This window comes from Phalacrocorax aristotelis, chromosome 9 (assembly GCF_949628215.1).
Source record: "Phalacrocorax aristotelis chromosome 9, bGulAri2.1, whole genome shotgun sequence".
In the NCBI taxonomy this organism is placed as follows: domain Eukaryota; kingdom Metazoa; phylum Chordata; class Aves; order Suliformes; family Phalacrocoracidae; genus Phalacrocorax; species Phalacrocorax aristotelis.
The window spans coordinates 8,195,870-8,209,898 of NC_134284.1; the positions used below are offsets into that span (position 1 = coordinate 8,195,870).

Sequence of the window (14,029 nt, forward strand, 5' to 3'; positions counted from 1 at the left end):
TACACTCCATCCTGACCTTTGCACTTCCTAACTTTTTAAACTGTATCTGCTAATAGAACCAGCAACAATGAGTCTTAGATTTTTAAGATTCTTTTTGTTTTTACTTCATACAATAAATTCATATTATTCTCAGCACTTATCCTTTCTTTGCAGTCAGCAATAATTATTAGTATCAGAAAGATGTACGATGGCAAGTTCCCATCACAGTCTGTAGTGAAGAATAGCACAAAAACTTAATCTTACTCAAACCGTTATCACCCAAACAGCTGTGCAGATCCTTTTGCTGTCTTCATGCTTCTGCTTCATTTGTAAGGTTTTGCCTTTTTTTTTTTTTAATTAAGATTGCATTTTGCTTTGTCATCTGACTTGCACTTGAGCTCATACAAGTCCTGTTATGCTGCTGCAGTACCAGCACATCTTTGCAAGTATGAGGAAGAGGGAGGCTGCCATTTTGTAGTAGGGCAGTTCTTTTTGTAATTCTCTGAGATTGTTATTAAGCTGATGGTGAAGTATTTTTTCATTAACAAAACATCCTTGGGAGAAATGTGAAGGTTAGTCTCTGCATAAAATAATGGTAGAAACTAATTTGTGGGAGATTCAAAAAGTTACTGTTATTCTATTAAGAATGTTTAAGGTTAAAAAAAAAACTTTCAAAGGATCACCTAAACATTATTTTATTAATAAATGAACTACTTTTATGCCTAAATAGATTTATTCATGACTGAAACAATTAAATTTGAAAGAAACGGACTGTAATCATCATAAATAACAAATTGAAATTCTTCAAAGATTCACCTCACTAATCATGGAGCGACAGCTTTTGTGTTTGCTATTTGTTTGGTTTTTTGTTTGTATTCCTGCTCGCTTTTGGTTCTGTTTTTTTATCTCTTAAGCTTTGTCAATTTTCATACAGTTTTTTTAATGTTTCTTTTTCTGACTACATTGAACTTGAGTAATTTACACTGGCCTTGGTTTGGGTAAAATGAATGTTGCTAAAGTGTATGAATTAAACTGATACAGTTTCTGAGACCAGTCAAGATTGAACTAAGGTATGCTGTTCTGTCTACATCCATCCATGATGTAAAATGTAGCTGTATCATCCATTAAAAGAAAGTTGGTCTTCAGTTCACTTCATAATTATCTATGTAGCAATGAACTTAGCATCGGAACTTCAAGTTTTCTTCAGTGCTGAAAAACTGTATTTCAGAAAGTACATTTTGGAATGGAATAGGGCTGCTAATTGATTCTCCTTTAGAGCGTTCCTTTCCTCTCTGACAGTTCTCTGCTCATTATAAAAGCAGAACATAAAGAAGATTTCTACTGGAAAGAAGAATGAACTGAATAGTTGTCTACCTTTAATTGGACCCAAGGTCTAATAAGGACAATAACAAATGCTATTATTTGGAAATTAAGTATTCAAAGAAGTCTTTGAACAGTGATTAAAATCTTAAAACAGCACTGACAAGAATATACAATAAGGAGATAGGCTGAACAGTAAGTTGCGTGATGAGCATTTGCCTAACACTCAAGCAATTTTTTTTATGTACACAAAAATTTGTATCTCAGCCTGTGTTTTTCTGTGTATTCGAGGCAAAAAACTGAACTGCCTTCTCTAATAAATGCCTACAAATCATAGCCCTTCCTATTCGAGAATGAAAAATCTGGAATATGTTTGGCATTAGTCATCATGGTTGTACAGAAACTGTACTAATTTTCTGAGATTAAGTAATTCAAAGAATATGCCGAACTGGAATTTGATTTCAGGTTGCTTTAGAGCTATTTTAATGAAACACTTAAGAAATATTAGGTCTTCACATACGTGTATCTTGGTATTTTTGATACAGGAGACATTCCACTGCATGTTAATATACGGGAGACGTGTGATTCAGGACAGCCTGTTGTGATCTCGCAGCCTCAAAGTGATGCTGTAAGTTTGGTGCACTGCACTTAAAACAGCAGAAAGCCCTCTTGCAAAAGTGAATGGAGAGTGCTTCTTGTTATTGCTGTTTGAAAAGAAATCTGTATCTGAATGTAACTTAGGGAAATAAAGTGAAAGAGGGTGGTATCATCAAGTAACTCAGGCCGTTCATTTTGCAATGCTGGTCCTCCGTTATGCTTCTGTGGGTTTGATTTAGTTTAATTAGTCTGAATCATTCAGAATAGTGAAGATTTGATCCAGGTTCTGGCATGCCAAGAAGAGGGAGGTCAGTGTCAAGCCTCATGAGACCTTCCAGCTAATGTAGGTCCTCTAAAACTGTCAGTTGAGCATTTGGTAGTTGAGCCTGGAAACTGTCAAAGGGTCCTATCAAAAGATGTTTGGAACAAAACCTGCGTATTGTCAGTACCTGGGTTGTTTTCATCAGGAAGTGTAGTGATTTACACACCAGAGGAGATGGATTTTTCTGTGCCTTTACCATAACATTTTATTGCCAAAGGAAAATATGAGTTGTTGAGGTGATGGGAGTCAAATATGCAAGTCTGTAAAGAAAAGCAGTTGCACATATAAAACTTCATTAACCCATCCATATGGAATAAGATTCTCCTGGCTACTGTATTTTCTCTTATGCCACTGCTGGAGTTTGTCTGCCATACTCTGTAGGGCAGGGTGATGTCTGCCACATTGTGTTTGCACAGTATATGGCATGATACAGCCTCACTCTTGACTGCTGCTTAGATGCTACCATAAAAGAAGTGGCTAATGCTGATAATATATGGTAGAGCCAATTAGAGATAACGTAGAATATACAAATAAGGTAACCTTTCAATATCATGATTGCTAGGCACATGCTGAAATGTTTTTTTCCTTCCCACTTTTTTAAAGGGGGGGGGAGGAGGATAGTCCAGTGTTATTAACATACTGATAGGGATTTCAGAGGAACAGTGACAGTCTTAAAATTGTCATGCATCATTTTGTTTTGAAAGAGAAGTAGCAACACTATGGAATGTTGATTTCTAATTGAATGCAATATTTTTGCTGGGCTTGGGCGAGGCATGTGCTGATCCTCTGTGGAATAACGTAGTGATTTGAGTCTAGATCCTTGTGAAAAACAATCATTATAATCAATACAGTAGTTTCTGTCTGGGAAGTTTGATCAGTAGTGTGATAGTGTGAAGGTTTGAATAGATGCATGGCTTAGGTCAAAGTTGAAGCAAAACAGCTGAGCAAACTAAGATGGAAGGCTGACAGCTAACAGTATCTGAAATCTGTAATAACCAAGAGTCTGTAGCCTGCAGGATTATCAATCTAAAAATTCAGACATGTAGGATAGCATTCTGAAAATTAAAGAAGACAAGAAAGTCTGTTGTGTTGCCATCTGTTCCTCCTTGGACTATGTTCTTGGTAATGAAAGGAGGGGTTATAAGCACTATTTGAGGCAATTAAGTTAAATATGAAGAGGAATAAAGATTGACAAATATGTGTGACTCTGGGGAAAACTTTTAATATTCTTCGCTGCCATTGTGTCTGTGAGATAATAATTCTCCTCAGAGAATGAGTTTATTTCAGATGTCACTAATCTCTACAGAATGAAAAATAATTTCCCTTTATCCCTGGTTTGCTTCTCATTTTAAAGACAGAAAATTATTGTTGTTCTCTTATATTTTAAAAGAAAAATTAAAATCTTAGCAAATAACTGATAGGGGAGAGGTCATATAAGGTCAGATTCTAATCTTTAATACATGACACCCATCACCATATTTTTCAAATAAACTAAAATTGTGGCTGCTCATGCATGAACAATCACAATTTTTCAGATAGAGAACAGTGTGCGTGGAGCAGCTAAAATTATCTCTGCTCTCATCCCTTAAATTTGCAGGGTTTTTAAATACAAAATTCTGTGCTGTTTTTGTTAAAACACACTTACAAATCAAATACAGAGTCACAGAACTGAAAAATGCCTAGCCAGTTCGAACAGTGGGCAGTAAGGATGGTGATTGACTTCTCAGAAGCCCAGCATGTTGTCACACATTCTAAGCTCTGTCAAGACGAGAATAAAGCATGTTTCTAAAATATGTTAGCTAACACCTGTTTTTTTGCTTACACACCTGCCATGAGGTTCAACTTGCCTTGCTGATATATAAGTATAGCTCTTAGTCTACACCAGAATTTTAAAATGTCTAAGTGTCCAGGTGCCAGCTCAGATAGAGTTAATTTCCCTCCTAGTAGCTGTTATAGTGCTGTGTTTTGGATTTAACATGAGAATAATGCATAGATTTGTTATTTTAAAACGTAGATGTAGCTGGTGGAAAAGGGACGCTTCCTTTTCAGAACTGGCAAGGAAATTACTAACAACCAAAACAACCCTTCCAGAAAAAAAGAAAATTACTTGTAGAATTGTGCATGTGTGAACTCAGAAAGTTCTTCCTCAGGGAAGGCACAGAATACATAAGACTGGTCTACTTACAGAAAGGGCTGACCGTATAGCTAAATGATGTGAAAGTTTAATGGCCAGAGTTTTCTTCTGGTGAAGCTCCCTGAGGAGAAATGAACAGTGCTGGTAGAATGATTTTGCTCCTGGTACAACATTGTCTACATTAGTGTTTCTGCCAGCATAGTTTAAATTGTGGCACTTTTTTATCACTCTTCATTGACAAAACTTTGTGCTGTACAAATGGGGTGTTGCTATACTCACATGTTAACCTAAGTGGCAGGGGCTGGTCTAACAGAAAGCAAGCATACAGACCACAGCAATTGGCAGTGATCTAAGATCCTCTACAAGAAGCTAATCATATCTTAAGTTTAATCAATGTTGAGGACTCAATCAACATGATTAATTGCAGTGGAGTCATTCTCCCACCAAATGAATTTAAATGCCCAAGTGGAACTCTTCATCAACACTGGTGGAAAGGTAGTGGAGGTTCCTAAGGGCTCTTCCATCTGTGAGCGCAAAACCCAGGGACACTTGGCGGTTATCTTGTGAGGACTTCCTGCTAGAACATTTTTGGTATATCACAGCCCTGATGGCACAGTGAATTTGTTAATACCTTGCTAGAACAGACAGGCTAGCTATGACTGTCGAGCACCAAACTCCTTTCTGTCTCAAGATTAAAGAAGCAGCTCAAGCAAGTACAAAATACATTTGCTGGACCAGTGTGTCCATTCACCTTCTAAAAGCTAGTGAGTCTTGTTGGGATAAGCGTTTCAGGGAGGATACATGCTGAAGGCTGAGGCAAGCAGCAGATGATGTCTCTCATCTTCTTGTCTTGGGAATAAGGTGATAGAAAAAAAAAAGGAATTGTGGAGGAGAGATGATATACCTCTAAGGTTCAGCAGGGATAATGGATTCAAGACAGCAGAGAAGTCATGAAAGAGTGAAGTTTAGATTTCACCTTCTTCTCCATTTCCATTATTAAAGAGATAGTGAGCCCTCATGGCAGAAATTATAAAGAGTATGTCTGCTTTTAGGAAAAAAAAAATCCAAATTCCAGGGAAGACATAATGGTCAGTTAGTTCCTTAATGTTTTCTTGCCACGTATTGTTATGGAAAACATTTGGAATCTGTTAAGTAAAAATACTTCGAGTTCCACTCTTGTTCTGCAAAAATCAAGTGGAGTACGTTGGGAAAGAAGGGGAAGATGAAAGGGAGCAAACCCAGTGAATCTATATATAGTTTTGAGCGTTGGATGCCCAGATCACACAGCCTTTTGCAGGTGTACACAAGCTTACACGCAGTGTTGTAAGGAATTTATGATGTGGGTAGGAGGAGAGCCAAACTTGTCCTGGAGCAAGGAAACCAGGATCTGTGGCTGGAAGACGTGCCTAACGTCATCCTGTCCAGCATCCACCTACCCATGGTGGTAAAGACCCGTGTATGTTACAAACCCCACACGCTTCTTAGGGGAGGTTCTGTTACTGTCTAGTTCACATTTAAATGTATTCAGCCCTCTTGCAGATTTCATATACTCATATATATTGGTGAAGGATTTTGAGGCCAGTAAATTGCATACAGATCTATAAGGGCAGAGAAACAGCCCAGTCAGGTGGGAAGCAAGGGCACAAGGCATTGGCAGTCTGACGTAACAGAGGAAAGTAAGTCTGGTTAAAAATCTCTTTTCAATTAAATTAGAAATGTTACAGGTCTTACTGTGGTATTATCCACAGAGACAGGTGGAATTTGTATTCAGAAAGACTTTTTTTGTAGAACTCTGAAAGGGTGATGTGTGAGTAGGGTAAAAATGTACAACCTTTTAAAGCTTGCCAGAAACAGTAGGAGAAAAATTGAAGTAGTGGTAACAAATAAATGTTTGCTGTTGTTTAGCTGTCATCAATAATTCCATTTAAAGAGTGGTTGCTCCAGGGTGTGATGTCCTTAAACGAAAAGAAACCCCTGAAGAAGGCTGCATGATATGATTTATAATCTGCCTTATCATCAAGGCTTCCTTTGAATGATCCCAGTAACACTTGGTATGTGTAGGTTTGAATCCTTCATTCAGGGCGTAGATAGTACAATGCATCATGAGACCCTCATTTATGCTTCACTCTGCTGAAGAAAATGCTGAGTGGTAGGGTAGTCTGTTTGAAGGATGTTACTATATTGCATTTGAATTGCACTGTTCTACTTAACCATGTTGTCTCGGCAGGATGTCTTTTTTGATGTATGTAATGGCACCTGAGCGATGTACGTGCATAATGGCACCTTGGAGCTAGCAGTGTTGCCCTGCTGAGGCTTCCTCAGAGGACGGCTTGGCTGTTGCAACTGCCTGATATATAGGATTAACAGGAAATTAACAGGTTCAGGAAGCATCCAGTTTGCTTACCCATCTCCTCCGTTTCATATTGTAATTTATGGATTGACCTTTATTGTCTCATTAAGTCCCCTTTGTGGGCTGAGGCTTCATTGCAGTGTGGCAGGAGTTGCCAATACATGCAAAGAAGAATCTTACGGTAGAACTGCCCAGAGAAGGACACAGTGGGAAAGGCTCTGGGCCTCCTGCAGCAATCAAGAATTTCTCTGGGTAACATGAAGCTTTTATCTGAAGTGGAAGCTCATTTAAAGCTGTGTTTGTCATCATGCTTTTAGTGCCTTCTGAGCTGACCACTGTAAAATACAGACATCGGAGGGCAGCTCCAGGCATGCACTGAAGGTTAGAGATATGTCAAAGTAACAAGCAATTTCCATGGAAATTAAAGCTATTTAAAAATCTGATTGAACTGGAAATGGACTGTGATTCAGCAAGAGAGAGTGCAAATAAGAACAAAAGCTATCACCTATCATTATTTTCATGCAGATGGTAGCTAAGTCTGGTATTGGTCCTTATGATAGTTACTATTTGATTAGTTGCTTATTGCTCATGGTTGCTAGTTTCCTTTAGCAATGAATAAATTACAAGCCCCTAACAGCTCAGTTGAGCAGATTTAACTACCTTATCCTTCTTTCCAAGTATAGTAGCATATACAGCATTCAATATTCCAGACAGTTGGACTTGCATAGGTTCTGCCTTGGGTTGCTGGGCTGGATAAGGCATCTCAATAGTCTTGGAGTCTTTTAATCACAAATAGAAGTTAGAAACCATGTCAGTACCAGGATTTACAATCTGGTGTACTTGGCCTGCAAGTGATTGGATCAGTATGTTTTTTCTGAGTTGCTGGTCTGAAGTTGTTTGTATGCAATGGTTGGGGTGAAGGCAAATCTGACATCAGCTCCTACCTGTTTTGACTTTGTTTATGGGTGAATTGTATTCTGTATTTGTGTGGCCATTGCACTAGGCACTGGGAGCCACTGTAGTGAGCGGCTTGCAGGCTAAGATCTGCACTGCAGTGAAAGGCAAACTAGCAGGTCAAGCCAATCCAATCCATGAGAACTGGGCGGAGTCAGCTATGACCTATACAGTCAGTTTGCAGGAATCTTAGCAGTGATTCATACTTCCCTCATGGGTAAGATTTTTAGGGAGAATGAAATGCCATAACTGAAAGGCTCACATTTCTCTAGGATTACCGTGGGGCTTAATTAGGTGAGCTAATAAAAAGACTTGCTGTTTAAATCTACCCCATCTATTATCCCATGACAGAGTAAGGAATCAGGATGTCCTGATTATTTAGGCTAAGTAGGACTTTTCAGTCTTTTTCCTGTTGAACTTCATTGTAAGTTCTCTGTTTCCTACTCCAGGATCTATGGCGTCATTAGTCACTTCATCTGCTGTGCCCTCTCAGTCCTAAGGAGGTTTGTGATTTAAAGAATGCTGTGCTCTTTTCTGGCAGTGTTTGTACTGGTGTTTGAGAAGTGAACAGTCTCTTAAGTAGCCATTATCCAGCTCTTCCGACTCTCTGAATGTCACCTTCCACCTCTACCTCTGCCCTCCCCAGTGCTGCTCTCAAACTATCTAGGCAGCATTTGTAATGAATGAGTCTGGTCTGGTTTTAGGGTATTCTGTTCTCCTGTGCACTTCTTCATCTTCTCGAAGCAGGGAGAACATTTGGCTTCCAGCTAACTGATTTGTTACTGTTATATTTAACATTGTCCATCTGCAAAAAAATGCTTTCAGAAAGACAGTCTAAAACCATTCCTTTAAAGCTTCCAAACCATAAAGGGATAAACTGATCTGTAAAGTTCACTTCTATGCTATTAAAATGAAAACAGTTGTGAGTGATGAATAAGAACTCATCCTTTATTTTTTCTCCTCAGGCTTTCTACCCAAAAGGAAATAAAAAACCCTCTCCATTTTCAGTTGCAAACCATCTTCTTTTGCTTAGTAATGATGGAGTAAACAGCTGAACTGAGCTGTGCTCTCTGTCTACAGATGCCACTTTGAAAAGATCATGAGTAGGAGAAAACTTTCAATATATATATATAGGGTTGGTTTTATGTAATGAAAGGCATATTGACAGTCACCAAGATTCCATTTAGACCTTTCATGTATGTTGATGTATGTTACTGCTGATAGACTGATCCTCATTCATAGCTGAATGATCTGTTCAAAGATAGGAACCTAAGGCTTGAACAGTTGATTTTGTCAAAGACAGGTTACTGGCAGAGTTCTGTTAGGACATGTATGAGATTCTGTTCTGTTAGGACATGTATGAGATTCTGTTCTGTTAGGACATGTATGAGATTCTGTTCTGTTAGGACATACAAAGTAGTGGTCTAGGAAAACAAGAAATGGATGCTTAACAGGTAATACCAATTGCTGATAATACTAGGGCTAGGTAATATTGGCATGCTGGCTACAAAGGGTTGCATCAGGAACCTCCTGTTCTGAAGTGACAGATCAGCTACTTGGCAAATGAGAGTCAATGTACATTGTGAAAATGTTGCCCAGATACTTGTTAACAGTCTTTTGGGGGAATTAAAATCTAGTTTATTGGGATCTTGACATAGGGTAGCACTTACACAAACAATCAGGTCTCCCAAGCAGGGTATCTGGTTGCTGTCTGGATGGTTATGGTAGTCTGTGTTCCAAGGACCCTTGCCAATGGTGTCTTCGGCTGGATCAAATGAGGCTCCCTGAACTGCTGTTTAGCTCATTTTTAACAATGCAGCTAATCCATGGTCCTATGTGACTACTACAGCATATGCATCATCTGTTGCTGCTGATTATCTTGATTTATGTACAGAATGTTTCCTGTCTTAACTATGTACAAAAACACTGTCCTATGTTACTATTTCTGCACCTGCAGGAACAATTTCTATGGTGTATTTATAATTCTGTGTACAATTTGGTCAACACTGGAGCAGGAACAGCCTGGACGGTCTCTAGAAGGGGCCATATTTTCCATGCAGGTTGTTAATTGACTCATTAAAACACATAAACTGATGTGTGCAATGTGGGAGCTGCCTGTGGGACTCTTCAAGATAGTGCAAAATTCCCACCTGGAGTGCTCCAACACCAGTTAGTCAAATAAGTATTTGACTAACTGCAAAGGCAGCTTGGCTTCAGTCAATCACCTTATTTCAAGTTGGTCCATTATCTCATCTGTGCAGGTGGCCACCTGGGGAGTAGCTAGGCCACCCAGGGAATTAATGGCTAAGTGTGGTGGGTGGGTGCTGTACATGAGCACAGCTGTCCTACCCAACTGCACTGCAGTTATACCCATGGGACAATTTGAATTTCATGCTTGTGACTTAAGTTCTATAGTTCTTGCCACAAAGTCATGCATATGGGAGAAAACAATTATAGTTTGGTGTCCACATTCATTATAAACTCAGAAAATCATGTGACTAATTTTAAGGTGATGTGAGCACTTAGACTAGGAGGTGCTGTGGCTCGGGGTGCCAGAAAAGAAAACCATGCAGGCCAGGAGCAAACCGGAGGAGAGAGGAGACATGTTAGGGGTGCCAGGCCCTGCGAAAGGCTGCCTCCTGGTTCAGACCAGTGGCATTAGGTGCCAGTGGCCCAACTAAGAGACTGACCTTCTCTTCCTGCCCCTCAAGATCTTGCCTCAGGCATTTGTCAGCTTGTTTGCTATTTTAAAGGCTCATCAGGGATACAAGGTCTAACCTGAGGTTAGAGCTATCTAAGAGTGCTGCAGGAGGCAGGAATGATCAGTGCAATAGGGAGTATTGTGATTTCTTCTAGTAGAACAGGGAAGGTTGTCAATATGGGCTCCATATGCAGACGTTGAAGTAGTTTGGTTACAACCTAATAGAGTAGAAGCAAGCTGAATAGCTGGGAGTTTTCTGTTGTACTAGACAACCACAGGAGATGATGCACCAGCTGGAAATTGAAGCCTGACAAATTCAAATTATAGATAAGGTGTACATTTTTAACAATGGAAGTAACCAACCTATGGTACAATGTACGAGGGAGACACAGACACACACACACAAAGATACTGTTTTAGTTGAAAATCTTTATATCAAGGTTGGAGACCTTTCTAAAAGGCATGTTCCATCTCGACTACAAGTTGTTGAGCATGGGGCAGGAATTATTTGGTTTCATTTTGTGGTTTCTTCTGTGTTGGACCTTAGGCAGTGTTTTTATACATGCCTCTTGACATTAAATTTATGAATACTTGATGTTAGACTGATCACGGTCCTCGCTGTGTCATGTTTTTGGAGATGTTAAAAGAAGCACGCTTTTTTGGGTTGTTCCCCCATAGTCTTACAGTTAGTTCTATGTTCTTCTGCCCTCCAGCTGAGGGTATCTGAGCAGATGCCGCAGGTTGCTGTGAGAGGGAGATTTTGCTCTACGGATTCTAGTGTAGCAAAATTAGTTCTTTCCAATACCCACTTCAGTCTTTTGGAAATACGTATTTTTTTGAAAATTCTTTAATTTTTAATGCCCGTATAGGAAAGTCTGTAGAGTAGCCTAGTCTGCAATGAATTAATTATCTCAGAATTATTTTTTTTTTTGTAACATCGTTTTCTCTGATTCTGTATCTCAGTCCTGTGCACAATGCATCTCAGTCTTCAGGGTGAGGGAGTTTATAACCAATAGTACCTGTGGGACTAAAGTCTCCTTCCTTCTCAGCACTTTTCCTCCAGAAGAATATTGATTCTCTTTGCTGTTTAAGACAGATTGTTCAGTCAAGTTCTAGTCTCAGAATAATGCCAAAGTTAAATTTTACACCTCCTCCCAATATTTTAAATAACGCTTTTACTTATTTTAGGTATTAATGCATCATTCTTCCTGAAGACAAAACTGGCTAAATCGAACCCATTTATTGTAACATTTTTCTTTTCCTTTGAAGGTGTGTGAAAGAACATATACCTAACAAGATGTGAAATATTTCTTTTTATAGAAAATGAAAGGGGCTAAATATATGTTTCTGTTTTTGCAGGCTAAAGCCTATCTTAAGATAGCTATGGAAATAGTAAGACGACTGCCAGTACCTCCTGCTTGAAGTCTTTATCACTGAAACTTACCAAAAACGTGATCTTTTGGTGAGACCAATACAGAAGACTCCTGCAACCTTATGTGGATGCCATATTTTAGTTCCATGATTTTTTTAAGGAATTAATTTAAGCTTAAATTATGATTGTGATATTTACTATTTTTCAATTTGTTTGGCCATGTCCAAATGGATTGAAGTATGCAAAGGATGATAGACAGTATTTAGCTGCTGGACTGTAACATCATCAAGCAAGAAGGGATCAAGCACATTTTTTACATGTGTCCTGTTTTGAGGTCAAGAATGAAAAAAAGCTGCTCCAGCCAAGGAGAATGAAGAGAGGGATGCCAAGGGATAAGTCCTCCTTAAAAAATGACATTTGCCATACTCTTAATTTCCGTCAATTTTGGTTCAACTTTTTACTTGATTAACTACCAAGCTGACCTTAAGTTCTGCAAAATGTTCAGAAGCAAATTCAGTTATGTAACTGCAATATTTTTGTGTGTTCATCTTAAAAGAAAATTTTAAAAATTCCGCGTATACTCTGAGGAGTTCTTGTGATGGTTCATGAGCAAATTCATTCCTTATTGGATAATGTTCGATCATGAGGCAATTCACAGTTTAGTAGAGAATGGATTACATGACCTGAGGCTTAACTCTTCACTGCTTTGCATCATAATGGACCCAGACAGAAGACTGGTAACCAAGGGCTTCACTGAAAACCCAATGTTGTGCCTGAGCTCAGTTTGCCAGGGGATGCAAATGATCAAGTTAAATTAAATTTATGATTGTGTATTCCTGTTACAGTGCAGCAACCTGGAATTGGAATAGAAAGATAAATTTTTGAAGTAAAGGAAAATTTGCTCATCAAACTGTGTGGCCTTCTGGTTTGTCTTTTCATTGCCTTATATTTCTGTGATCTTTATTTTTGTGTTGGTGTGTGGAAGTGGAAGAATATGCCTTCAGGGAATGAATTTCCATTTACAATTAGATGTCCGAGTTGACATTTAGGCTTTTTCATGTACACAATCAAGTATGGGTATCTTAAACATACATCTTAACCATACCATACTGGGAATTTAACCAGACTAGGGAGTTCTGCTGTTGACCTCTGTGGGACCAAGATTTTCCCTGTAGTCCAAATTGTTATCATTTTGGATGTAGTTGTTTTTCCTTATTGAAGTGACAGAATAGAAAAAGTTGGTATACATTTAATGTTAAGAATATTTAAGTGACATGTACACAGAATTTACATGAGAAAGCTAGGTACAAATTATGGGTTGAATTTCAAGCTTAGGTGATTTTGTAATCCTGTAAATGCTGTAGTCCAAAACTGTTGATTTTTTGATTCCTATCAATCTCTGAACCTCCTCGCCGGCACCCTCCCCCATGAGATCTTGTATCAGTGTTCAGCTTTTTCAGCAGCATATGATCCCGGGCCTGTAGAATTGACACAAATATTCACTTCCTTTCAGTTGTCTAAGATATTTTACAAAAATCAAACTGGCTTAGCATTCTGTCCTTTCATATTTTATTAATAAAACTTATTGGTTTTTTAAATTGAGTTTTATCTCTACACGTATTATTTATTCACTTCTGCTTTACATATTCTAACTGTTGATATGTATGTCCATAAGTAATCCTGTGATCGTTTTATGATAGTATAATCATAAATTCTAGCGAAAAACCTGGGATTTCTGTTTTTAGCAAAAGACTGTGATACTTTCTGAACTTTGGTATTTATTATTTTCATTCTGTTAAAAAGAATGGCTCTGACACCCAGTTCATATTGAGACTGGGTGAACAATCAGTATACAGATATAAGGTTGTTTGTTTTCCCTTTCTTTTCTTTCTCATTATTTCTTGGGTTAGTTGAGGATGAAATTTGCTTTCAAAGGTATTTTATTTTTATTCCTCTTTACATATTTTTTCCTTTTAATTAAGTACTGCAGTTTTGCTCTGTTGAATCTTTCACTTGCAGAACTATTTTGAATGCCCTTATCAAGAAACAGCTTATAGTGATTAAATATAGTTTCTAAGCCAACCTGAAAATTCATATTTAATTAACATTTTTGTTGAAGGATTGCACAACGTAGTGGGTGAAACCTGATTTATTGATTAAAAATTGTCAGTCCTTTAAAATATATATGTAATTGTACAGAGTAGGTAGGACATTTCTGCATTTAAGGATAGCAATGGTCAAACCAAATTTCAAACAAGAACATATTTGCTTTACTTCCCTCATTCTCATGAGTGAAAAAG

The 14,029-nt window shown here is 38.2% G+C and overlaps 1 protein-coding gene across 14 annotated transcripts in view; it reads left to right on the forward strand.

The window, feature by feature from the left end:
• NUBPL (NUBP iron-sulfur cluster assembly factor, mitochondrial) overlaps positions 1 to 13,331 on the forward strand; it is an 88,147-nt gene extending 74,816 nt beyond the window's left edge. For 12 of the 14 annotated variants that reach the window (XM_075103315.1, XM_075103310.1, XM_075103322.1 and 9 more), the window contains 2 exons: positions 1,845 to 1,927; positions 11,717 to 13,331. In XM_075103315.1, the coding sequence (XP_074959416.1) occupies positions 1,845 to 1,927; positions 11,717 to 11,779 (146 nt within the window). In that variant the 3' untranslated portion in view covers positions 11,780 to 13,331. The other 2 variants (XM_075103312.1, XM_075103311.1) reach the window with 2 other exon arrangements.
• Positions 13,332 to 14,029: the final 698 nt, after the last annotated feature.